Consider the following 25,409-nt stretch of genomic DNA (forward strand, 5'->3'; position numbering starts at 1 on the left):
AGAGTATGTGAGTGAGTGAGTAAGTGAGAGAGTTGATGGTGGAAGTAGGGATGCAAACAGATTGGATCGGATTTGAATAAGGGTATATTCGAATATGATCCAACACTGTTCATGTCAGACCCAATCCGATCTGATAAGACTTGATTTGAATTCGAATCCCATCGATAAGTCAGATCTTTTGATTTGATCCGATCCGACTTGCTTTCTTTAAAAATTAATAAATTATTAAAAGAAACATAAAATATACAAATTTTAATAAAGTAAAAACAAAAAATACAAATATTTTTTAATTATTTTCATCATATATATACATGTTTTTTTTATAAAAAATAATATAACAAATTTATAGAAATATAATATAAAAAATATGTTTATAAATAAGCATATAACTTATATATGCATATAAATATATAATATATCAGATTGAATAGGAGGTGATCCAAATCCAAAGATTCAAACAAGGTAATCTAAATTTGACCAAATAGGATCGGATGGGATCACAGTTGCACCCCTAGGTGGAAGAAGCTAACTCACACGGGGAGAGGAGGGTGGAGGTGGAAGAGAAAGGGGAGAAGAAGATAGTTAGGGCACGAAAAGGAAAATAGAAATAAAAATAAAATAAAACAAATGCAAAAACTAGTCTCCTTAGAATTTGCACATGGGATAGAATTAAGGGTTGTAAATAAATAGAGCGACAAAATTAAGGGTCATTATCAAAACATCCATTATAGTTTGACAAAATTGCTAAACCCTGCCTTATAATATGCATTTTTCTAAGGAAAGACCTATGGGAAAGACATGCCATTGAAAGAGCTTTGACTAAAACACCCCCTGTGAATTGACATATACCACCTAATTGGTTATCACTTTTATGATACCTCTTAATTGATTATAAGCTTTTTTGGTATCATAATCGAACCCTTTAGTAAAACACCTCTTATATTTTGCAACCAATTTACTTAATTCATCATGGAAAATGATAATTTTAACCCTAATATCATTTGAAGAGATTTAATTAAATGGAAATGTCATTCTTGCCTTCCTAGGTTATGTAAGTTTATATTGTATTATATGGCCTTCCTATTAGGTTATGTGGTTATGTGACTTTCCAACGGCAATACAAACAGTTAACAGAAGGTTGTTTTGGTAAATATATGAAACTAGGGGGGATGTTTAGTTAAACTAATTCTAAAATCAATCCCGAGCCTAACCCAAACTTCAACGGAGACATCAGTTGGCCCATATTTCTTCAAATTCAGACCTTCAACCTAGACGGGGCCAGACGCCTCTTTCGACCAGCTTCCTTTCTGAACCTGAAGCTGAAGGCAAGGACCCTGAACCCGATAAAGAGGCCCTGAAGCTGAAATGAAGGCAGAAGGCATTATTTAATGCAGATAAAATGGCGATTTCTCATGCGACAAGCAGATTTTCCCGTGTACAACTACAAACTGCGATGTAGTTGATGACTGTCTCTATCGACTGCTGCACAGTGAATGCTCGATTAATCCCCTGCTCCCAAGTCCCAACTCCCAACTATCGAAGTACATTCAAGCTTGTCTGAGAGGGGGACGCTAGAAAAAACAAAGAGCGGATAGCGTGCGGAAGAATGGGCGGCAAGAAGAAGAGTGACTTGACGCAGCAGCAAAATGAGGAGGGCAACACCGCCATCGGAGGCAGCGCCGGCGGCGATGGTGATGGAGCAGCGGCACCAGCGGAGCCTCAAGATGAGGCTGTGGCTGGGGTAGTGGAGCAAGAGGAGGAAGAGAACGACGAGGAGGGAGAAGAGGAAGAGGAGGGCGGTGAGGAAGGTGCTAAGGGAGGAGTAGAAGCTGAAAGGCCCAAGCTCGCTGATGGCTTTTACGAGATTGAAGACGTCAGGAGGAAAAGGGTTCGTAAGGTACCCCACCATTACTGGTTGTCAAACCCTACCGTACTAGTCTGAGCTCTTCCTTTTTTGTTCTTGTCTTGTTTGATTTTGAATCCCTTTCGGTTTTGTGTTGCTTTCTGCTGCTGTGGATGGTTGGGGCGAAAGGGGCAAACCCAATATCTCATCAAATGGTGAGAATCGGAGCTTTATTTACTATTGTTTTTCTCAAGTATCACTGGCGCACCACTATATCTGCGTTCTCTTCTTGCTGTTAAAGTGGCATTTCTGTGATCATCTTTCAGGCGTGGTTGGCCGGAGACAGCAAATACCTGGGAACCTTTGGAGAATCTGCAATCCTGTTCCGACGTTATCGAAGCATTTGAAGAGAGGTTTTCTCCCTTGATTTTCTTTTCTCTTCTTCTCAAGTTCTCCTTTTTTTTTTTTTATTGTTTCAGTATCGTGTTTGATTAGAAAATGATTGAGGTGGATCAACGCTCTAGTGTACTTATTTCTTTAAGTGTTTTTGTTGGGTTATAAAGTCTGCGTTCGGGCAGGAGTCGTTCTTCTCGTAAGCGTAAAAGGAAGTATGGAGGTCCTCATACTCAGCCCAAGAGGAAGCAGCGCGTGGGTGTTCTACCTGGTCTTAAGTTCAGCGGTGAACCTCCACCTCTGCCCTCGGATCCTCTTAACAAGTCAAACCTTGGCAGTCCTACGCCTCCTGCTTCTGATGGAACAGAAGCGGGTGAAACAAGCCAAGGAAAGCATTCCAGGGATGAGGGAAAGAAGCAAGGAGATGCCATGAATGTGGCGGGGACTGAGCGCCCAACTAATAATGGATCTGCAAACATCTCCATTGAACCTAAACTAAACAAAGAAGTAGATGAAGCTGATCCTAAATTGAGTGAGCTTAAAGGAACAATGCCTGCAGATGAAGCAAATGCTAGGAAGTTTTCAATAAGTTTCCCTGATACCAAGAATACTGAGGAAGATGGTCCTATGAATGGGATTTCAAAAGTTGAGTCTGTGGAGCCTGCTCAGAGCAGTCGTTTCACGGGTGCTAAGAAGAGGAAGTCTGGGTCTGTAAGGAGGTTTAAACAGGATTCAGCCTCAGGTGAACCTGATGATGCTCAAAATCCGATGGCAAGAAGCACACTTGAATCTCGTGATAGAGTCGAACCACCAGGGATGGATGATGCCGAGTCCATGGGGAATGATGTGGGTAACAAGAACAAGTTAGACGATTCAACAAATCCATATTCTATTACAAAGATCATCAAACCTATTGGATATTCAGCTTCCATATTAAACGATACCCAAGATGTGTTGGTAACTTTCTTGGCAATGAGGTGATTTTCAACTCCACCTTCTTTTCCTTTTCCAATTTTCCCTCTTTTGACTAACTTAATATCTTTCCTTTAATTGAAGTGAGGATAATGAAAAAAAATCTTATTAGAAGTTGCAGTGTAATAGATTTAAATTCTGATTTATGCGTTTTTAAAATTTCTTGAAATACTCTTCTTGATACATCCTACTCAGTTAACATTTATCATGAAGTGACTGACTTAAGAGGGGATGGTGGTGGTTTGGGGGGAAGTACAGGCAAACTATATGTAGGGATTACTGGCCTTTATTTGGGGATATCCTGTGTTACTTCAAGTTCAAAGTTCAAACATCTGTCTGTCCTCATGCTAAGATAATGTCAAACTTTGTTCATTTTGCTAGGCAAATTTGGAGATGGGGGTAGGGAGGGTGAAGGCATGAACAGGTCAGTGGCTCTTATAAGCACCTTATCCTAAAATCATATTTCCCCGAGAAATTCAGTTCCTACTTTTTCCCATTTTTGAGTAAAAAATAACTTAAATTTTCTCTATATCTAATATCATTTTTCAGGATGAAAAAGTGTCAGTGAGCTCTCCCCTACTCTCAAATCCCAACTCTTAGGTTCTTGCCTCCTGCATCCTTACTCCTACAATGCCATTAATCATGAGCACTCATTGATGTTTACCTCTGGAACCACAGCAGATGTCAAGTAACCTCCCTCTCCCCCCTCCCTTCCTCCCTCCCTCCCCCCAACACAAAAGATGCCAAGAACCTCAAGTTCCTATTTACACACTAATGCTACTGCTGACTTAACATAAGATGGTCAACAGGTGCTCTGATACCCAATTAATGTAAGGCAATCTTATAATGATCAAATATCCCACAAATTAATAATGAAAAATATAGAAAATCAATTCATTAAGTGAAGAAGATGATAGTAAAGGTAGCGAAATCACATTTCTGTTCCTGAATCAAGCATGGAACTATTCTAACTTAATACAATGCTTTCCATGGAGTCATACCAAAGAAGAAAAATTCTTGAGCATCACATCCAGAGAAAAGAAACCGGAAGACAAAATTTTGTTCTAATTCTCATAGCCCTCATTTGCAGTTATTTATGGAACTTGTATAGACTTATTTCTTTAATATAAAGACTCATAATCAATTTCTAACTCATAGCTATAATTGGAACAACTTAGAAATTGACTAGAACTTCTAAAAATTCTTAAAAATTTGACTTTTTCACCCACTAAGAGTTTGGTAGAAATTTCTGGTGAGGAAAAAATGCTTCTCAAGTTGTCATTTTCCAAAACAAAAGCTTCTCAAAGAACACCTATGACTATAATCATTAGAACTTGAATTCAAATATTCAGATGACCCAAAAACTGGAAATCTCGTTATGGATTAATGGTTCTCCACAAATCATTCAGGACTCGTATAATTGATACTGCACAATTATAGTCTTTTTGGATAGGTAATTGAAAAACCTATCTAATGACACTAAAATCAAATCAAACAGTAAATTTTCATCCTTCAAATTTAGGCCACAAGTTGGGTAATGGAACTGAGTTGGTTCTTTCTTGGATTTCAAGTTGAGGTCTATGTACATCATCTATGAGTTTGAATATCATCTCCTTTTGGCCTTTTATCATGATTCCAAATGGCTTCTTTGTATCTGTGATTGATTAGAAGGTTTCATGGGAAAGTTTCATTGTAATCACTGACTGATGGTATTACATATGTTGGCTTTATCAGAGTAGAATTAGCACTTTAGGCTACGTCTGTTTGGGGTGGAAAATTGAACCGGGGTAAACTTTACACTCCGGTTCGATTTTACTAACGTTTGGTAAACATGTAATTTTGCATCGAAAATTGGTGTAAAATTACATTTTAATTTAAATTTACATAAAGAATCGATGTAATAAATACATCGATATTATTACATCGTTCTCTCTTTCTCTCTCTCCCCTCCTCTCTTCTTCCTCTCCTTCTCTCTCTCTTGCTCGCTCTTCTTCTTCTTCTTCTTCTCCTTCTCTCTCTCTCTCTCTCTCTCTCTCTCTCTTCTCCTTCTCTCTTCTTCTGTTCCCCCCCCTTTTTTTCTCTTTCCACCGCTGCCACCAGCCACAAACTTTTCTTCTTCTTCTTCATTCGTGCTCTGGTTTCTCACAAAACCAAGGCATGTGCCACCGCTGCCTCGCTGTCAGCAATGGTTTAATCTCAACATTCAGTTCAGTCGTTTACGTTCCTCAAATAGACAATATTATTATATGAATACGATTTGACCAACCGGTACGACTACCATTGCTCATTTGCTCTAAACAGATTTATGGAGACGATCGTAGAATATAGGGGGGAAGTGGGGACGGACCGAGCGTCAATGGTCTGAGTGTGGGAGTCTGGTTCCTGGTAGGAGCAGTTGTTCATTCTCTCTTTCTCTCTTCACTTCCTCCTTTTTCTTCTTCTTCTTCTTCTTCTTCTTCTTCCTCTGCTTCCCTCCTCCTCTGCACCATCTCCCGCTACAACAAACCAGAAAACGTAAACTCTATTTACGTTGATGTAACCAAACAGGATGAGTGTAAATCAGCACAATGGCCGGTTCACATTTTACACTCTCACCAAACCATTGTGTCTCAACTCCATTAGTGTAAAAGAACATTTACACGGAAAACAAATGTAGCCTTAGTATTTATTGGGATTCCATTAGTAGAATATCTAATAGGACATTCAACAAGTTTTTCCCAAACTAATTTCAATGTAACCTCTTGACAGTGTAGCCGGCCAGAGATAAGTGGAAGAGGAGAGAAGAGAAGAAGAAGAGGAGAGAAGAGAGAAGGTTTGCAATGTAACATTACTGGCGGCGCCAATGTTTATTTTACTTTATATAGGACGACAAAAATAACAAGGGAAAAGACCCTTGTGCCCTTGAGTACAATAACAGACATAAACGAAATAAAAAAAACACTTTAATTAGCCAAACAGGCCCTAACATATGCAACTAAGTTATTTTAACATTATTCCAACACTCCTCAAGTTGGAGCATAGATGTCAATCATGCCCAACTTGTCACACAAATCTTTGTGCCGCACATGATGAAGACCTTTGGTGAAGATATCTACAAGTTGCTCTTCCGAGCTGACATATGGTGTGCACACTTCTCCACTTTCAAGTTTCTCTCTGATAAAATGCTTGTCCACTTCAATGTGTTTCGTCCTATCATGCAGAACTGGATTAGTAGCAATATTGATGGCAGCTTTATTGTCACAGTAGAGTGACGTAGGATTGCTTACTGTGAAACCCAGTTCACTTAACAGATTTCTTATCCACATGATTTCCACAACCCCATGAGCCATCGCTCTATACTCTGCTTCAGCACTGGATCTAGCCACCACACTTTGTTTTCTGCTTCTCCATGTGACAAGGTTTCCTCCTACAAAGGCACAATAACCACTGGTAGACTTTCGGTCATTGACTGCTCCTGCCCAATCCGCATCAGTATATACTTCCACTTTTAAGTGATTGTGTTTCTGGAACAACAAATCAGCTCCAGGAAACTTCTTGAGATATCTCAAGATCCTCTCTGCAGTCTCAAAGTGAGTTGTCCTCAGGCTACGCATGAATTGACTAAGGACACCCACTGCATAGGCAATATCAGGCCTGGTCATAGACAAATACAGAAGTCTCCCCACGAGTCTCTGGAACATCTTTACATCTTTCAAAAACTCTCCCTGACTTTCTCCCAGATGGTGATTAGGTTCAATAGGTGAGTCAGATGGTTTTACCCCCAACTTGCCTGTATCTTCTAGTAGATCTAGTACATACTTTTGTTGGGAAATAAAGATGCCCTTGTGAGAGTGGGCAACTTCAATTCCAAGAAAGTATCGTAAGGGGCCTAGATCCTTCACCTCAAATTTAGTGGCTAAGAATTTTTTTAGTCTCTAGATTACCTTCACCTCTTTTTACAAACAGGGTATGATCTGACTGGCATTGTTTGAATCCCATCTGTTGGACTGCTAAATGGAACTTACTAAACCAAGCCCGAGGTGATTGTTTCAACCCATATAGGGACTTTTTTAACCTGCACACCTTTTGTTCACTGCCTTTGGCACAGAACCCTAGGGGTTGGGTCATGTACACCTCCTCTTCCAAGTCACCATTCAAGACGGCATTCTTGATGTCCAATTGGTGAAGATCCCAGTCAAGATTTGCTGCCAAGGAAAGGAGAATCCAGATGGAGTTCATCTTCGCTAGTGGAGCAAAGTCTCTGCATAGTCCACTCCATCAGCTTTGTGTTTCACTGTGAACACCCACTTGCACCCCACTGGTTCCTTCCCCTCAGGAAGATCTACCAACTCCCACGTACCATTTTTGTGTAAGGAATCAATTTCTTCCTGCATTGCATCTGTCCATTCAGGTTTTGACAAAGCTTCTGCCACGGTCTAAGGGATGGGAACACTATCCACAGAAGAGAGAAAGGCACCGTACGAAGGTGAAACATGCTCATAGGACACAAAGTTAGAGATAGGATGATTAGTGGTACACGATCTAACACCCTTTCTCTTAGCAATAGGAATATTAAAATCATTGGGGGACAGGTGAATCAACATTTAAAGGAGCAATGGGAGCAAGTGTACCTGGCTGATGAGACGGATCTGCCTCAGGTGAATCCGATGATATTGGTTGCATAGTGTCCGGCTCCACGGCTCTTGAACTCTGCTGGCTCTTATGGCGACGATGAAAAACCCGGAACGAAGGAGGATCGAGTAAAGGAGGTAGTTGAATCTGAGTCGTCGCCTGTTTCTCCTCAACCCTACTCTCCCCCCGAGGAGAAACCAAGAAGAACGGTTGACTCTCAAAGAATGAGACATCAATGGAAACATAGTACTTGCGGGCAATTGGATCATAGCAACGATACCCCTTTTGAGATGAAGGGTAACCAAGAAAAACACAAGGAATAGCCCGGGGGTCAAGTTTACCACGAGTAGGTGACACGTTGTGGACAAAACAACGACACCCAAAAACACGCATCAAAATGGTGGACAATGGGGCTGTAGGGAACAAGAGCTGTTGTGGGGCCTTATACTCTAGTAGCCGAGAGGGCATGCGATTGATGATATATGTCGCACACAATACTGCATCCATCCAGAGCTGTTTTGGCACATTCATATGAATCAACAAGCCACGAGCAACTTCGAGAAGGTGACGGTTTTTTCGTTCAGCCACACCATTTTGTTGGGGTGTCCTGGCACAAGAGCTTTGCTGAAGTGACCCACTCGAAGCAAAGAACTTCGTGAGATCACTATGGAAATATTCCTTTGCATTGTCCGACTGGAAAATATGAATTTCCGTTTGGAATTGAGTGAACACCATGCTTTGAAAATCTTTCACAATTTGCGGCACTTCATCTCGAGATCGCATAGGGTAAACCCAAGTGTATCGAGAATAATCATCAATCAAAGTAACAAAATACTTATATCTAGCCGCAGTAGGTAGAGTAGCAGGGCCCCAAACATCAGAATAAACAATATGAAATGGAAATTCAGATCTTTTATTTCTTAAAGGTAAAGAATTTCTACAATGTTTTCTCAACTGACAAGTTTGACACTGTAACTAACTCACTGACAAGGACTCAAACAACTTTGGGAACATAGCTTTTAACGACTCAAAAGAAAGATGACCTAAACGACTATGCCATAAATAGGCTTGACTCTCACTCGACGAACTTGTGGACTCAGTCGCCATTAGACCAGCATTATTCTCCATCACGTAGAGACCATCCACCATGCTTACTCTACCAATCGTCTTCCCCGAGGTCGAATCCTGAAACACACATGAAGACGGAAAAAAGGTGACTGAGCAGTTCGAAGAGTGAGTAATACTACTAATCGACAACAAATTAATAGGTACTTTCGGAACATGCAGGACATTAGGAAGAGTAAGGCCAAGTGGGAGAGATATGGTGCCTCGGCTAGCTATGGTAGAAAAAGAACCATCAGCCAGTCTTACCTTATCTCTCCCAGAGAGAAGGTTATATGTCTGGAACAAATTTGACTTACCGGTCATGTGATTTGAGGCTCCGGAGTCAATAATCCAAGGTGAAGCAGTTAGTATGAGATGACACATGGAAGGCTGTGGCATTACCTGATGTAGACGCAAATGAGGTAGAAGGAGTAGGCCCAGAATCCACCTGGCGGAGAGTCCTACCATACAATTCCAAATGTTCACAGAAGGAGTTGATAATATCTTCTTTAGGGTCAGAACCGAGATGTCTCTTGAGTTACGGAAGGAGTAGTCTTTGTCGATGCCATATTAGCTGAGTTACACCTTTTTTGATTCTGCTGGCCTAGTTTTTTGCCCTGATCCGGTGCTGACTTCTTACCCAGATCCTGTGCCCATTTAGGTTTTCCATGGAGATCCCAGCATGTATCTTTAGTGTGTCGTGTCTTCTGGCAGTGAGTGCACCAAAGCTTGCTTTTATCTTCTGAGTTTTTCTGAGTGTCACCCCTTTTAAAGCCACCTCCGACATTTGTATTTGAATTTCCCCGGACCGCTAGGGCAACTGACTCCCCTTCTACACCATTCATCACACTTCTTCTGCTTTCTTCTGACTGCACCAAGGCATACACCTCCTGGACTGATGGCAAGTCTTTACTACCTAAGATCTGTACCCTGATGGACTCATATGACAAATTCAGCCCTAGGAGGAAGGCAAACACGCGTTGCTGTGATACAAGTGACTTATAGGCCTTTGCATCTTCATCACACTTCCAATTCACATTCTAATAGTGATCAAGTTCTTTCCATATTGATGTCAAATCAGAATAGTACATCGAGAGACTCCTCTCCCCCTGCTTGCAAGTAGAGGATTCAGCTTGTAGTTGATATATCTTGGCATAGTGTCTCTGTTCTGAATAAGTGGACTTCGCTTGTTCCCATATCTCACAAGCAGTTTCAACCCACATAAAAGTCTTCCTTACTTGTGGCAGCATTGAAACCAAGAGCCAAGACATCACCATACTGTTCTCTTGGTTCCACCTATCATGCTCAACACTTCCATACTTCGGTTCCTTTATTCTCCCATTGGTGTATCCTATTCACCCCCTAGCAGTGATGTAGAGTTTTATCCCCCTAGACCACTCAAGGTAATTCAGACCATCAAAGGGAATGACAGCCATGGGAAAGCTCATATCCATTCCCCCACTCACACCATTGTAGCTCCCTGAGATCTCTGAAGTAGCAGAATTCTCAGTCGACATGGTCAAGCAGTTAATCAGTCCCACACACCGGACTTAGGACCCCTCCTTACTCCACAAAACAATGCTCCACTCAGTCCACACCCACACACTCGGGTTTACCAACCAGATTGAGCACAAACAGTATCAAATTCCGGACAAAAACTGAGGTAATATTCAGCAGATTTCAGACCTGTATAGTTTTATCAGTCCCCACCTACCAGAATTCCAGAATGTCTAATAGCCACTAATCAGCAGGAGAGATCCTTCTTACTTATAGTCAACTCAAACCATTGAGAAGACAGGTCAGCATTGACCTACAGTTGTCTTAACACATGAACAGGATCACACGATCCAAGAAAAGTAGGGTTACACAGGTTCGGCAGCATTCAACCGCCCCAGATTCATAGGGTTTTCACTCGGCACATGACCAAGAAGAGTAAAGAAGAGAAAAAATAGGTAGAACTGTACCAGTCGTAGTTATTCTGTAGTCCAGAATCAGATTTCTTTTCTGCTAGTCTGTTCGATCTGTTCTTTGGGTTGGTCGATCTTCTTTTGACAGTACGGTTAATCGATCTGCTCTCTTTTAATCAGCATTCCCGCTCTGATACCATCTTGACAATGTAGCCGGCCAGAGATAAGTGGAAGAGGAGAGAAGAGAAGAAGAGAAGAGAGGAGAGAAGAGAGAAGGTTTGCAATGTAACAGTACTGGCGGCGCCAGTGTTTATTTTACTATATATAAGGCGACATAAATAACAAGGGAAAAGACCCTTGTGCCCCTGAGTACAATAACAGACATAACAGAAATAAAAAAACGAAATAAAAAACACTTTAATTAGCCAAACAGGCCATAACATCTGCAACTAAGTAATTTTAACATTATTCCAACATAACCCAAACCACAGCAGACCGCCGCAGCATTATCTTGCCTAATCATTCTTCATGACTGCTAACTCAATCTATTGAGGACTGAAAAACAATTATGGAGGACCAAATAAGAGATAAATATATGTAATTCAGTCACCTAAAAGAGTGGGTAGAAACCATAGTAAGAAAGCAATAAACAAGTTAGGATCCCTGATATCAAGTGTCAGGTTTAAAGCTAAGAAAAAAATAGAGAACTAGTCTAGAATATTGGGGTCCTAAACTCCTAATATAAGATAGGCATAGAAACCCTTCCCCTAGCCAAAGTATATGCCAGTAAGTTAGCTGAGCTCTGGTCTGTGTTTGGTTTGGTAGAAAATAAGAGAAACAGAAGGTTGGGGGAAAGTTCTTAAGTATTTTTTTGGAAATTCCTTAAGAACTCCTCAACTTTCTGTTTTCCTCTTATTTCTATCAAAACAAACATAACCTTAGATTATTGATCAATATATATGAACAAGATGCTCACTTTGGAGGGGAGGTTTCATTTCTCTGATCCAATGTCTTACAATCCAAGGGCCCTGAGACCCATCTTTGCATCCACCCAATAATAACTCAAGAGTCCCCATCAATAGAAAACATCAGATGAAAGCTGAATATATTACATGCAGACAGAAAAAATTGTGGCAATGTGTGAGGGGTGCTGTGCTTTGGGGACTCTGGAATGAGAGGAATAATAGATTTTTTAATGAAAAATACAAATGGGTGGAAGAAGTGATTGAACTAACGATGATAAGGACTGTGCATTGGGCTTTGATATGCAAAGAATTTAATGGTGTTACCATCAAAGATGTGCTAAGAGGATGGGATATAATAGCGGGTTTTCAATCTAGGTGCCTCAACAAGTAGTGGAATGGTCCCCTCCAGGAGTAGGGAGATGCAAATTAAATTTCGATGGGTGCTGTTTAGGGAATCCTGGAGAATCTGGAGTTGGGAGTGGTTAGGGATTCTGGAGGCAATTTAATGCAGAGTTACTCTGGTCCAGTTGGGCATGGAAATTCATTGTGAGCTAAATTATTGGCCTTAATTCAAGGACTAAAGTTGAGCCTGCAACAGGGCTTGGTGTCTTTAGAAGTAGAGGGGGACTGTCAAACAATCGTTCAGTGGATGAATTCTCAAGATTATCTCATGGCAGTTCAGATATTTGGTGAGATTAGCTCACTCTTTAGGTGTCTCTTTGAATGCCTCAATCAACTGGGGGTCCCAAGGAGTGCTAATTCGTTTACTGATTTGTTGGCAAGAAGTGGAGTAGGTAGAGATAGTTTGGACTGGGGATGCCCAGGGCCAGCTTGTAATTTGTAAGTCTTTTTTTCTTATTGTTGTTTTTTGGATTTGTTGGTGCTTTAGGCTTATGGGATAAATCAGTTCATATTGTGCTCATTGCTTTGAGTCATATTTTGTTCCTTATGTTTGTTGTTCTTTCCTAATGAAATTTCCTGTTGCTTCTCCAAAAAAAAAAAAAGAAAAAAAAGAAAAAGAAAAAAAAATCAGATGAAAGCCTTAGAATGAGAGAATGATAGAGTTGTTAATAAAAAAAACCTTGGAACAAATCTCAGCTGTAAATGGATCACCATCAACAATCGGACCTGATTGGGGTGAGAACAAATAAGATGCACAATCATTGATTGAACTAATTAAGGTGAGAATAGCTCATTGGGTGATGGCTGTAAGAGTTTAAGGGGTAACATTGGATGAAGTGATAAGAGGTTAGCAAATATTGGTGTAAGTACATGGGATTGGGTACTGTCCTGCTTGTGGTAAGTGGTCCTCTGAGAGCTGGCATGGGTAGCCAGCGCACAGATAGAAATAGTACAATAACACATCGGGATGGTCACAATGATTTCCCAGTGCAGACACTTCCTACAGATGCACTTATTACCCTCACAACTCCTAGTGCAAAGAGACTGGCAATATGCCATGTCATGATCACCCAGCGCATCTTCTAGATGTAGAGGGTGTTTGGGAAGTCTTTTTAAGGGGTCTTTCAGGCTTTTCAAAGCTCAGAAGACCTTGTACTGAGCTTTTTTGTTTGGCAACCACAAGATAGAAAGCCAAAAAGATAGGCCTCCTAAAATGCTCGAGAAAGCTGAAAATTGTACAAAATCCAAAAGCTTCATTTGAGGCTTCTGGTCTTTTTTGGCTTATGAGATCTTTCTTCATTCGAAAAAAAAAAACCCTTGTTTCACTCTCACATTCCACCACCGAGGAATCTGAACACATAGGCCTCCTAAACGAACGAACCTCTGCACATTTGTATAAACCAATGTGTGGGTGGGGCCCATAAGTGTTAAATACACATTTGAATGCATTAGTGGGTCCAACACATGACATTTCCAAGGTGTATTTCCATTTAAATGCTCAACACTTATTTGTTGTGCTATATGTGTTTTCTAATGATCTTTGGGTCTTTTTGCTTTTAAGAAGATCTATGAAAAAAATTGCAACCAAACAGTCTTGGGTCTATGAAGATCTACCCATAAAAGCTCATGTCTTTTAAGGTCTTGAGCTTTTGGAAGATCTTAAAAAGACTTGCCAAACACCTCCGTAGTCTACACCACAATTGCAATCTTGTGATGCACCACTATGCCCTGATCCTGCATCATAGGATTGTCATAGTCCTGTGGCAAGAATCTCTTCCCTCGTAGTGCAACTCCGTAACCTTGCCCTGTGGACACACCCTTCGGCCTCACTCCTTAGCTTCTCCCTTGGAAGTACCGGTTGCAGATAAGAACTCCAACACTGTCCCGTGGAAACACTTAGTGGCCCCATCGCATAGCTTCACCAACACATAGATGTTTTCAGGCCAATCTCTAATGTCTCCCATAGTGCACATGATTGGATTTCTAGAAGGGGAGTAGCTGTACTCATGCTCACATGTGGATACCAGGAGAAGTGGGAAACATTGTACCGGCATAACTGCAAGGATGCATGGCAAAACCCCAAACCTATTGCCAATCTCAAATCCAATAAACTCGGAACTGCTTTCCCAAAGCAGATAAGTTTCCCTCCTTTCCTCGAGGAAACCTCCATAAATAAGAGACATCACGCAGATCCATTACTAAAGTTCTGCATAAGCTCTACTACTCTGAAACCCTAGCCTCCTTCTCTCTCCCGTTCTCAGTCCTACAGAAAACCTCACCACGTCTTTTAGGAAGACACTCTCTGTGCCCCTCACCACAGACCTACAATTGGCAGGTGTATCTAGAAGGAAACAATCACGAGTTGAGAAGTGGGATCCTGTTTTTTATGAAGAATAGAAATAAAATTTTATTAAATGAAAGAGAAACAGAGAACGGGCGAAATAGGGTGATGAGAAACACCCAAACATACAAAAATAATGACCAACATCCAACAGCCATACTCAAAGCATAAAAAAAAAAGAGAAACAGTCTTCCAGAGTTACATCTTCCTTAATCATGTCCTTACAGTTCCTCATTCCCATCACCTTCCTCATTCCGCACCTCACCTCCATCCCCTGCTACAGAACTCTTCAACCTCTCTTCCCGTTTACTTCTTTTGAATACTTCATAGGTCCTTCTAGCAAACTCTTCTCCACCCCAAAAGGACAACCCCAAGCTCCTGCCAACTTTAACACTCCTGTCCGCCAAATCCTCAATCCTCACTCTGCCTTCCTTGTCCTTGCAAGCTGATTGAGACTTCTCAGAGTTCCCCTCTAAGTCTCGGGTGCCCTCCTACTTATCCTCTGACCCAGGTTGCCTTTCCAAACTATCTCCATGAGAAACGGACATTTGCTCATTCTCCCCAACTGAATCATTAAGTTCTTCTCCTTGCCCCTCTAACACCTTCCTTTCAAACCTTTTGTTTTTATCCTTTTTTCTTATATAACTCTCTTATATTTATTTGTTGGACCAGCCCCAATCAAACCATCTTTTAACCTTGAGAAAACTTTTGATATATGAACAATATGGGGCGGACTTGAGTCTCTCGCTATCTTAACTTTCTCTGAAATAACAGCCACACCTTCCTTACTCTCTGTTTTTCTTCTTTGGCCTAGATCAATTCCGAGCCTGCCAACTGTTACTTCAAAAATTGAGTATTTCTCACCTCTTTCAAAAATTGAGTATTTCTCACCTCTTTCAAAAATTGAGTACTCCTCTTCAGGACAAACTTCCACCTTGTTCTCAACTTCACTCGCACAGAGTTTCTCTCCTATCCCTCTTTTTTAATTCCCCCATCCCCCTGTCATCTTCCTCCACTCCTTCCTCCGGATCTGCCTCCTTATCTTCCTTTCCCTCCTTCTCTAGCTCAATCCTCACATCAACCTGCTCAGACTTATTGACCCTCCCCTTCTGCGATGATTCAGGAATAACTTAAATAGCAAAGCTCCAAAATGAATCACTTTACCCACCTGCTCTTCTCCCTCTTTGAGCTCCTGTCACTCTGCGCCCCTGACTCATCCTTGTTCTTGCAACAACCAAATCCTCCTGAAGATGGTGGTTTAGTTTTGATGGGTTTAGTCTTGGCAACCCGGAGAATGTGGAATAAAGGGTGTGGTAATGGATGGAGGAAGAATATCATTAGCTTCTCAGGACCAGTAGAGCTAGTCATATCTTTAAGGCTGAGCTAATGATAGTAACACGAAGCTTAAAACTGGCATCTCTAAATAATTGAGGAACATAATTGTAGACAGAGACTGCCAACTATTAATTTCATGGCTGTGTTTAGAAGTTGAAGTTCCTTGGAGTGTCAGATTTACGGTTAGAGAAGCTTAAGCAGTAAGAAGAAGTCTGAACTTCTCATTCAGATGGATTCACAGGTCTGCAAATGTTCTAGTGAATTTTCTAGCAAAATCTGGGGTGTCAAGGCAAATCTTGGTTTGGGGATACCTAGGACCTGGAAAAAAGAACTATCGTTGTGTCAACTTGAAATTATTTTGTATTTGCTCTTGGTATCTAAAATTTGGATAGCAAGAACTTCTGATAATGAGTATATCTTATATTGTTGACTACCACAAAAAAAGGACAACATTAAAATCTCTCGTCTGTGCCTTTTGAATGAGTCTCCAACACTTTCACTTGCAGTTTGCCTGAAGGGAATCTTCAAAAAACTGAGCTTAAGAGCTCCTTGTAATGGAGTTTCCTGCTCCTGAAAGGCATAATGGATCCCAATCAATGATCTCACTGTGGATCTATTTCTCCTTCTAACTAGTAAGTTGTTGATAAATCCCAAATCCATCTCCTCGTAGGTACTCCTTAGGGTGGTTACATTCTTATTCTAGAGATGCATAACCATAAGGACCCACCAATTACCTTGGGGCCCTCAGCTTGTTATTGAAACTTAGCTTAGGTTTACCCAACAAAAGTAGATGGACATGTACAAGGTTTTAAAAGCGAACCTGGATACATTACTGTTTTGGCCCCCGGTTTCTGGGTCAGTGGTTTGACCGTACGGGTTGAAAAATTGAACCCTTAGATTGGAATATTAGGTTAAAATGTATTACATATATATTTATGTATGTATGTATCATTAGTCAAAGGAAGGAAGAAGGACGAGGACGAGGACGAGGACAACAGATCTGAGATTTCTCTCTCTTTGATCTTATATCTGAGATCTTATCTCAGTCCCTCCCCCATCTCTCTCTCATCTTTTGCTCTTTAATCCTCCCAGCAAAAAAAAAATCATTAAACCGTGAACTGTTGTCTGGGTTGAACGGTTCAGCGGTTCAACCATCTGGGTCAGCAGTTCTCTGACCAAATCAACATTTTTTTTTCTGAAAAAGCGGTTTAGGCTAAAACCAGACCCAGAGATATGACCAGTTCCCAGGCCAAATGGTCTGACCGTCTGGTTTTCAAAACACTGGACATGTATTATATCAAAATCAAGAAAAATAAAGGAAAACAGATGTGGCTAGAGAGAGAGAGAGAGGGAGGGAGGTTTTAGGTATATATACAATAATTATAAATAAAAGCTAGATCAGCACACTGGGTGAAAACATTGAACCTCTTTAGAGATGTTTCTACAAATAACATTATGGAATTGGACTGAAGTGGTACAGACAAACATACATAATGAAGATTCATAAAAAAAAAAAACATACATAATGAAGTAGTGAGAATGGTTTGGAAACCACCAGAGGTAAATAAGCTGAAGTTAAATTTTGATGGTAGCTCCTTTGGCAATTTGGGAAGGGCAGACATAGGGGGAGTTATCAGAAACCATCAAGGAGTAGTAAAAGCCCTCTTCTCCGGACCAGTAGGCTTTGGAGACTTGGTTCTGGCTGAAATCACGGCCCTGCTACAAAGTTTAAAAATAGCTTCGCAACTAGAAGTTAGAGATTTGGAAGTGGAAGGAAATGCTCTTTTGGTTATTTCTTGGGCAAAGAATATAAAGTCAGCACCTGGAAATACAGATTTGTGGTCAGGGAGATTGATCATCTTGCAAGAAAGGTTAATGCAAAGTCTGGATGGGTAAGAAGAACAGCAAACAGAATGGCAGATGCTTTAGCAAAACAGGGGGCTGATAGACCAACCTTATTTTGGACAAAGCTGTAATTGCTGCAGTGAAAAAGAAACTGGATGGCCTATGTACTTGAAAGCTTTTGTTTCCTTGTAATTTGGACAACTCTTCAGTAAAAACAATTCTAAGCTTACTCCAAATTAATAAATAAAGTTTATTTGCTGATCAGAAAAAATGAAAAATTATTAATAGAAAAGAGAATACATCTGATAGTGATGAGATGTCACCAGAGATGCAAAGCCACAGAAGAGTACAAAACCAAAACAAAAGAGTACACTCAAAGGAGCGAGAAGATCTACAAAAGCCAATAACATGAGAAACTTTTAAACCAACTCAAGAATGTTCCAAAATCCAGAACCAAGGTCTTCTTTTGTGACTCCTTCAAACTCTGGGAGAATGAGAACCTAGTCCATTATCCTTTTACCACAAAGTAGTATATAATTGCATGTCCCTAATTAAGTTGTAAAATAGCACATATAGGAGCTTTCTTCTTTAGACAAGTAAAATATCCTACATGCCTATTTTATTGATGAACTCTAGTTCTTCCTCTCAAATTGGAGCATATATGTCATATATCTCTAGCTTATTAGAAATGTGACCTATCCCTTGGATTCTTTTTCTTTTTTTTTTTTTTTATCAGCAAAGAAATTCATTGATTGATTTGAATCTGAAATTAAGATTCAATACTTTCCAAAGCAAAGTAGTTTACAATACTGCCCAAAATAAAGATGGTCTATTAGCTCCCTGCTTGTCTAACACATCCGCTAACCCATTAGCTTTCCTTTTAACCCAATTGAAAGTAGAGTTAAATCTCTTTGCAAGTTGGTCAATCTATCTAAAAGTGAATCTTAGCTTCCAAGGTACTAACTCAATTTGCTTTGCCCATGTTATAATTTAGAAGCTTCAGTCCTTGCCATAGAGCCTTTGATTCAGCTTGAATCGAGTCTGCAAGCCCGATTGGTCCTGAGAACAAGGCCAGCACTACTCCATGATGGTCTCGAAAGACTCCCCCTACTCCCGCTCTTCCTGGGTTGCCAAAGGAACTCCTATTGAAGCTTAGTTTCAGTTTATTTTCCCCTGGTGGTTTCCACTCCACTCTTATGGTTTCTCTATGTGGTTCTGAGAGTGCCACTTCTGTCCAATTTCTTAAGAAGTCATCCGTGGGAATATCTTTGAACAATTACAAGGTTTTGACCCAATGTACTGATCTGATTTTGATGGCTTCAATCACCTCCTCTAAGGATTTACTTTTTCCATTGAAGATCCTCTGATTTCTCTCTTCCCAAATAGACCAAACCACAACAACACGTATTGTCTTCCACATGCATCTTCCCCTTTTCTTCTGTTGACTTAGGAAGGTTGGGTTGAAGAGACTCACTATGTCTTGTGGGGGGTCCATCTGCATCCAAAAAGAGAACAGAAATAGTCCCAAATAAAAGAAACAAATGAGCAGGAGAGCAGTAAGTGAGAAAGGGTTTCACCACAAGCCTTACAGAGAACACACACATGAGGAGAAAGGCACATGTTTGGCCTTTTTTTCTATAGCATGTCACAGGTGTTTACCTTCCCTAGAAACATTTCCCAGCAAAGAGCTTGTACTTTAGGAGGAATTGGTTTACACCATATTTCTCTTACAGGAAAGTTTATCCCCACGCTAGCCGACTGAGCAAGTATGTTGAAGAAAGAACAGGAAAATAAACCATATGAAGCTGGATGCCAAATTCTATTATCATGGCTATCTTGGTCCAGGTATACCACTTCCAACTTTGACAAAAGGAGAAGGTGAGAATCAAACTCATTATCCCTCAACCCCCTTCTAAACCCTAAATCCCAGTTTAACTTTAACCCACATTCTGAGGTTGTAGCTACTCTTGCCATAGGTTCAACCTTTAGGTTTGATAGAGCGTAGAGATTAGGGAATTGCAAGCTAAGAGGTTGGTATCCAAGCCAAAGGTCTTCCCAAGTAAGTTTTTGTTCCCACACCCAACATCAATATGAATGAAGTTAGAAAACAAAGGTAAGATTTCACAGATTTCTTTCCAAGGGGAGTTAGAAGCTGCATTAGCTACTACTTTTGCATCCCAGCCATTAGCTGCTATGCCATGAATGTTTTCAATGACCTTGTACCACAATCTATCTTCCTCATGGGAGAACCTCCATAACCATTTTCCTAGAAGGGTTGTATTCCTCTTCACTAAGTTCCCAACCCCTAGTCCTCCCTGCTCTTTGGATCTACAAACCTGTTCCCATTTTACTAAATGGTCCTTTTTCTCCTCTCCCAGCTCCCATAAGAAGTCCCCCATTATCTTCCCTAGCTGCCTAGCTATTTTTGCCAAGATCCTAAAGGTGGACAAGAAGTAAGTGGGCAAGTTTGCTAAGGTGAACTTAATCAAGATAATCCTTCCCCCCAAAGAGATGTAATTTCTTTTCCACATGTCTAATTTCTTGGTGAATCTTTCTATGACAGGTTTCCAAAAGCCCTCATGTTTTGGGTTTCCACCCAAAAGGCAAACTAAGGTACTCCAGTGGCCATCTTTTCACCTCACATCCAAGTAGTTGTGCCACTGATTGGCTTTCATCCTCTTCCATATTAACTCCTACCACACAACTTTTTCCACAATTTACCTTTAATTTAGAGATTTTTTGAAATTCTTCCAACAACACTTTCAAATTCCTCAAGCTATAATCATCAACCTCCTTACAAAAAATGATAATATCATCTGCAAATTGCAAGTGAATTACCACCACCTCTGATTTCCCTACCCTCCAACCTTTGATAAGACCTTCTAGATCAGCCTTTATGATTTTCCTACTTAGAACCTCAGCCACAAATGTGAATAAGAAGGGAGACAGAGGATCTCCTTGCCTAATTCCTCTTTTTGCTGGGAAAAAAATCTTTTGCCACTCCATTGATTAGGATTGGAAATGCACCGAACTTAGACAGCCTTTGGTCCATTTTCTCCATCTTCCTTCCAAACCACTTTTCTCTAACAAACATAAGAGGAAAGGCCAATCCACCATATCATATGCCTTCTCCAAGCCCAGTTTACAAATAATGCCTTTCCCTCCCTGCTTTATCTTTGTTGCCATGCACTCATTTGCAATTAGGATTTGGTCCACAATTTGTCTCCTTGCAACAAAGGTCCCTTGGTTTTGGGAAACTACTAAGGGTAAAACATCGTTTAGCCTTTCTGCCAACACTTTTGCAATGATTTTGTAAAGGCTACTAATAAGACTTATAGGTCTGTAATCCTTGGGGGTTCTAGCATCTTTTTTCTTGGGAATTAATGCTAGGAATGTAGCATTTGCTCCCGGTGAGATTTTCCCTCTATGATGAAATTCTTCGATTACAGCCATTAAGTCATCCTTTATGATGTAGATTTATCTTACTAAACAAATCAGCAAACTGGTCTTTAGACTTTGAATATGATGTAGATATAGCAAACGTAGCATTTGTTCTCCACTAACCTTTTCCCTCATAAAGTGGCTGTCTAGTTCAATATGTTTGGTTCTTTCATGGAACATTGGGTTAGATGCAATGTGTATAGCCATCTGATTATCACAGAAAAACTCCATGGGTCCTACAATTGGAATTCCAATCTCATGAAGTGCTTCAACCGCATCAACTCACAAGTGCTACATGCCATCGCTCTATATTCTTCTTCAGCACTGTTTCTTCCAACCACATTTTGCTTCTTGTATTGTTATAAAAAAAAGAGATACAAACAAGAGCCTTTAATAGCTGAGATGTACGAGTGACTACAGATTGTGTTAGCAAGAAATTAGCAAAGAAACAAAATTGATCTATCAAAAATCTGCTGTGCTCTTAAGGATTTGAACTCCTTGTTGATAGACAGCCAAGAGCATAGCCTTGTCTCCCTGCTTATTGGTTCCTTGATTGTGGAAGATCCTAATATTCCTCAGTAATTAAATAAAAAAAGATCCTAATGTTCCTCTCCCCACACACCAAAGCAAAACCAAAGGCATCAAATCCCTTACAATTCTCCCCCACTTGCTCAATCCACCTATCTGCCAGCTCTGCATGAAAGCCAAGACTGGATATGGAAAATGTCCTACCCATCCAAATATAGCCAGAAACATTCTCCATATTTTGGCTGTATAGGAGCAGTGCAGAAAGAGATGTCTTGCTGTCTCTATCTCCTAAGTACACATAACACTCTTCATCCCATCCAAGAGCATATCTCTCCTCTGCAATTTGTCACAAGTCAAACACTTCTCCAAGACTGCTGTTCAAGCAATGAATTTAACTTTGGATGGAGCAGCAGAGCTCCAAATCTTAAAAGCATGGAAGTCAAGGAATTCACACTGATTCAACTGTCTGTATAGGAGAGCTTTCTTTCTCCCTACTAGCAGGTCCCTTATTCTGTTTCATTTATAGAAACACTAGTGAATGAGGTATACTCTAGTATATTTTTCTTGTAAAAATACACCAATGAGTTGCTTGTAGCTTTTCAACACATTTTTTATTTTATTACAGGTACTTCTTTTGAATTTCTTCTCTAGGATTTTATTGTTGATCATTCTCTCTTGTAGCTTTGCTTTCATCAAGTCTTATTCTTATACGCTTCAGTTGTAAATTGGGGATAGTTTATTTTTCACCTTGAATATGTTTTTTTAACAACCACTCTGTAACTTCTTTTCAGAAGGACCTATTTTTCTTGAAATTTTGCTTAGTTGTTGATATTGTAATTTGCATTGAAATTTATAGGTCAGATGGTAAAGAAGTGGTGGTGGATAGCAAATTTCTGAAGACAAATAATCCCCTCCTGGTATTTGCCCCTCTACATTCATTTAGGATTACACAATTTCAAAATACTGATATCAGAACTAATGTCTTCTTATGAGTTTTTCTTATTTTCCAGTTAATAAGCTTCTATGAGCAGCATCTCCGCTATACTCCTACATGAAACAATGTACTCATAAGGTATGGAATCTATGGATGTATAGAGTTTGAATCAACAACTTAAAGGACTACAAAGTATGGATTATTGGTTGATGAAAGTGAAAGTGATTATTGAATTGATATTTAGCATGTCAGTTTGGTAAAACCCAAGGCATGTCCTTTCATTTGTATGTTTCAGTTTCAGGACACTTGAAGGAGGCTTTACAGAAGTGCTCTATTGGCTGGAAGGTCACAATTAATAGTCTACCGGCAGGCCAAGTTTTGTTTATCTGCATGTGTGCTTCTTAAGGTGCCTCCTGTGCAGTACTGTTTTGCTATACCATAATTAGAAACCTACTCAAACTTACACAAGTTTCATCAGTGATGCACTTCATCCCTGGTGGCTACTTTTGTTGTAATATGTTCCTTGGCTTTTGCCTTCTTGTATTCCATAGTTTTGATTATTCCCATTAAACTGGGATAAATCTTCACGACGATTGTCATCCTCAACTATGTAGACTTTATCATGAGCCTTAATACCGTTCTACATGGGAAATAAGATCTCGTGGAGGTTCAATTATGTCCCTTGAGAACTTGAAGGAGAGGAAAAATAGGATATTTGAATTGAAATGCATTTCTAAGGAAGCCTTGGGAAATAGAGAGAACAATGAGATCAGCAGTGTCTCATTTTGAAGGAATTCCATGGTGGTTGTTTTGTTCAGCATAGTAATCATTGGAAGGATTTTCTTTTCAATGAAACTTTCATTGTTAGGTAACTTATGTATTTCATAGGTATAATTTTATCTAATTAACCTTTCCATGTATTTCTGAGGTGTGACCCCTCCTTTTGCCTCTTTATTAATAACTTTCACCATTTATCAAAAAAAAAAAAGTTCTGTTGAGAATGCAGTGATTTTAAGCAGATATGATTTCATTAGTTGCATTTTTATCGTTAACAGATCAGAACAATTTAATTGCAGACAGTGAAATGAAAATTTGAGCTACAATTAAAGGAAAGAAAATAAGAAAAAAAAAAACTAGGCTGGATCAAGCTAGCCTCCCCATGCACCCCAAATCCAGAGAGAGAGAGAGAGATGTATTTCTTCAGTAAGGCAGGCTCATATGCTAGGTTGAAATTTGAATACCTCGTTAAAGTGGATTCCTAGAAGTGCCAATAGCTTGGCTGATGCATTAGCTAAAGCTGGAGTAGTTAAGGAATTTTTGGACTGGGGTGAACCAGGGATGGGAATCAATCTGTAACTCTGTAATTCAATTGTATTATTGACAAGCTATGCTGGCTTTGTACTTCTTGGCCTGCTACTCTATATGGGTAATTCGGAATTTTCTTGATGAAATACTGTTATTAAAAAAAAATAATATCACTCTTGCCAAGTTAGGTATTGCTTGGTTTGCTTTTTAATTGCTCCAATATCCCACTTGGGGTACTGATTTTGGTGCTTTAGATCATATGACTGGGTGGTCACTTATTTGTCTCAGTTACCTACTTTCCAGTCTATTACTCTTGCATAATTAGTATCTAGTACATGCAGCTTATTATTTGACTCATCTTTATTATATATTCATATATTTCCTAAGTTTCCTTTCGGTTTGATTTCTGTTAATAAATTGATGAAGTCTCTTAACCACTCATTCACCTTCCCTTCATATTGTGTTTTTTAGCATCTCAAAATGGGGAAGATTAGTGGAGGGCATGAGATTGGGGAATTGTAAGGTCTGGGTGAAGGTGTAACATAAACAGTTCTTCAGTCTTCTCTTACACTGTATCAGTGGCATTGTAGGCTGGGGCGTCCCTCAATTCGAGTCTTGAAGTGTTTGGTTTTGTCTTGAATTTAGTTTTTACTTTTTACATTAAGTTTAAGTCTTGTGAACTTAGCATTAGTGTGTCATTTGTTCCAGCGTTGCATGGGCTTGGACACAGGAGTCAGAACCTGATATATCCAGGAGTCCAACTTGGTGAACCAAAAAAAAAGTAGGATTCAAGAATGTGTCTCACAGAAATAATATTTTATTTTATATATATACATGTTAAATATTATGGTTTTTAATATTGTTTGAAAAATTCATAGAACTATAAGCATAACAACTTAAATAGTCAAACTATTTAAAATATTTTTACAATTGACAAGTTACTTACAGCCTTTGTTTATTTCTCATCTAGCCACACTAGTTGTTTTTTTATTGTTTTCCTAATTTTGATGTTAATTGGAAAAGATCCAAATCAAACATTGGCCCGTTAAGTTATGTGTAAATTGGAAAAATACAAATACTAGAGTGCGGATATTTTAAGTGGTTGGACCATTGTTACAGTAGAGGTGTTTAAAGTGAGGATTCATAATTTTTAGAGTCAAGAGAGCAGCATTTTGGTAAATCTGTCTAATTCGCATTGTAGCTGAGTCTGTAATGTATTTTAGAGAATCATTTTAAATAGTTGGGCACAATTATCAAGGAGATGCCTAAGAGACAAGTTACCCTTGGATGGTTGCCTCACCCAAGCACCTACATGTTTCTGTATAAGGTGCCACATAATGTTTATATATATATATATATATTTTATGATATGTTAATATTAGAATAGAGACTTGCTATCCAAAGCTTTACCTAGAGTTACCTCTGACCATTGTCCCATTGAGATAGGGCAAGAACCTTTCAGGAGTGGACCCAAACCCTTTAG

The 25,409-nt window shown here is 39.7% G+C and overlaps 1 protein-coding gene across 6 annotated transcripts; it reads left to right on the forward strand.

Moving 5' to 3' along the window:
- Positions 1-1,154: 1,154 nt before the first annotated feature.
- Positions 1,155-23,541, forward strand: LOC148845842 (chromo domain-containing protein LHP1). Of its 6 annotated transcripts, none has more exons than XR_016102207.1 (8): positions 1,275-1,897; positions 2,033-2,058; positions 2,170-2,256; positions 2,407-3,213; positions 3,590-3,632; positions 22,544-22,604; positions 22,698-22,759; positions 22,917-23,541. XR_016102207.1 is itself a non-coding variant. In XM_088954827.1 (7 exons), exons 1-6 carry the CDS (start codon positions 1,607-1,609, stop codon positions 22,740-22,742), a joined length of 1,317 nt encoding a protein of 438 aa, XP_088810953.1. In that variant the 5' UTR covers positions 1,155-1,606; the 3' UTR covers positions 22,743-22,759; positions 22,917-23,541. The 6 variants fall into 6 exon arrangements, 4 of the variants coding, with proteins under 4 accessions (XP_088810953.1, XP_088810957.1, XP_088810955.1 ...); XR_016102208.1 differs by having other exon boundaries at positions 22,923-23,541; XM_088954827.1 differs by lacking the exon at positions 3,590-3,632 and having other exon boundaries at positions 1,155-1,897.
- The last annotated feature ends 1,868 nt before the right edge of the window (positions 23,542-25,409 follow it).

This window comes from Nelumbo lutea, chromosome 7 (assembly GCF_056320005.1).
Source record: "Nelumbo lutea isolate HS-2025 chromosome 7, American lotus-T2T, whole genome shotgun sequence".
In the NCBI taxonomy this organism is placed as follows: Eukaryota; Viridiplantae; Streptophyta; class Magnoliopsida; order Proteales; family Nelumbonaceae; genus Nelumbo; species Nelumbo lutea.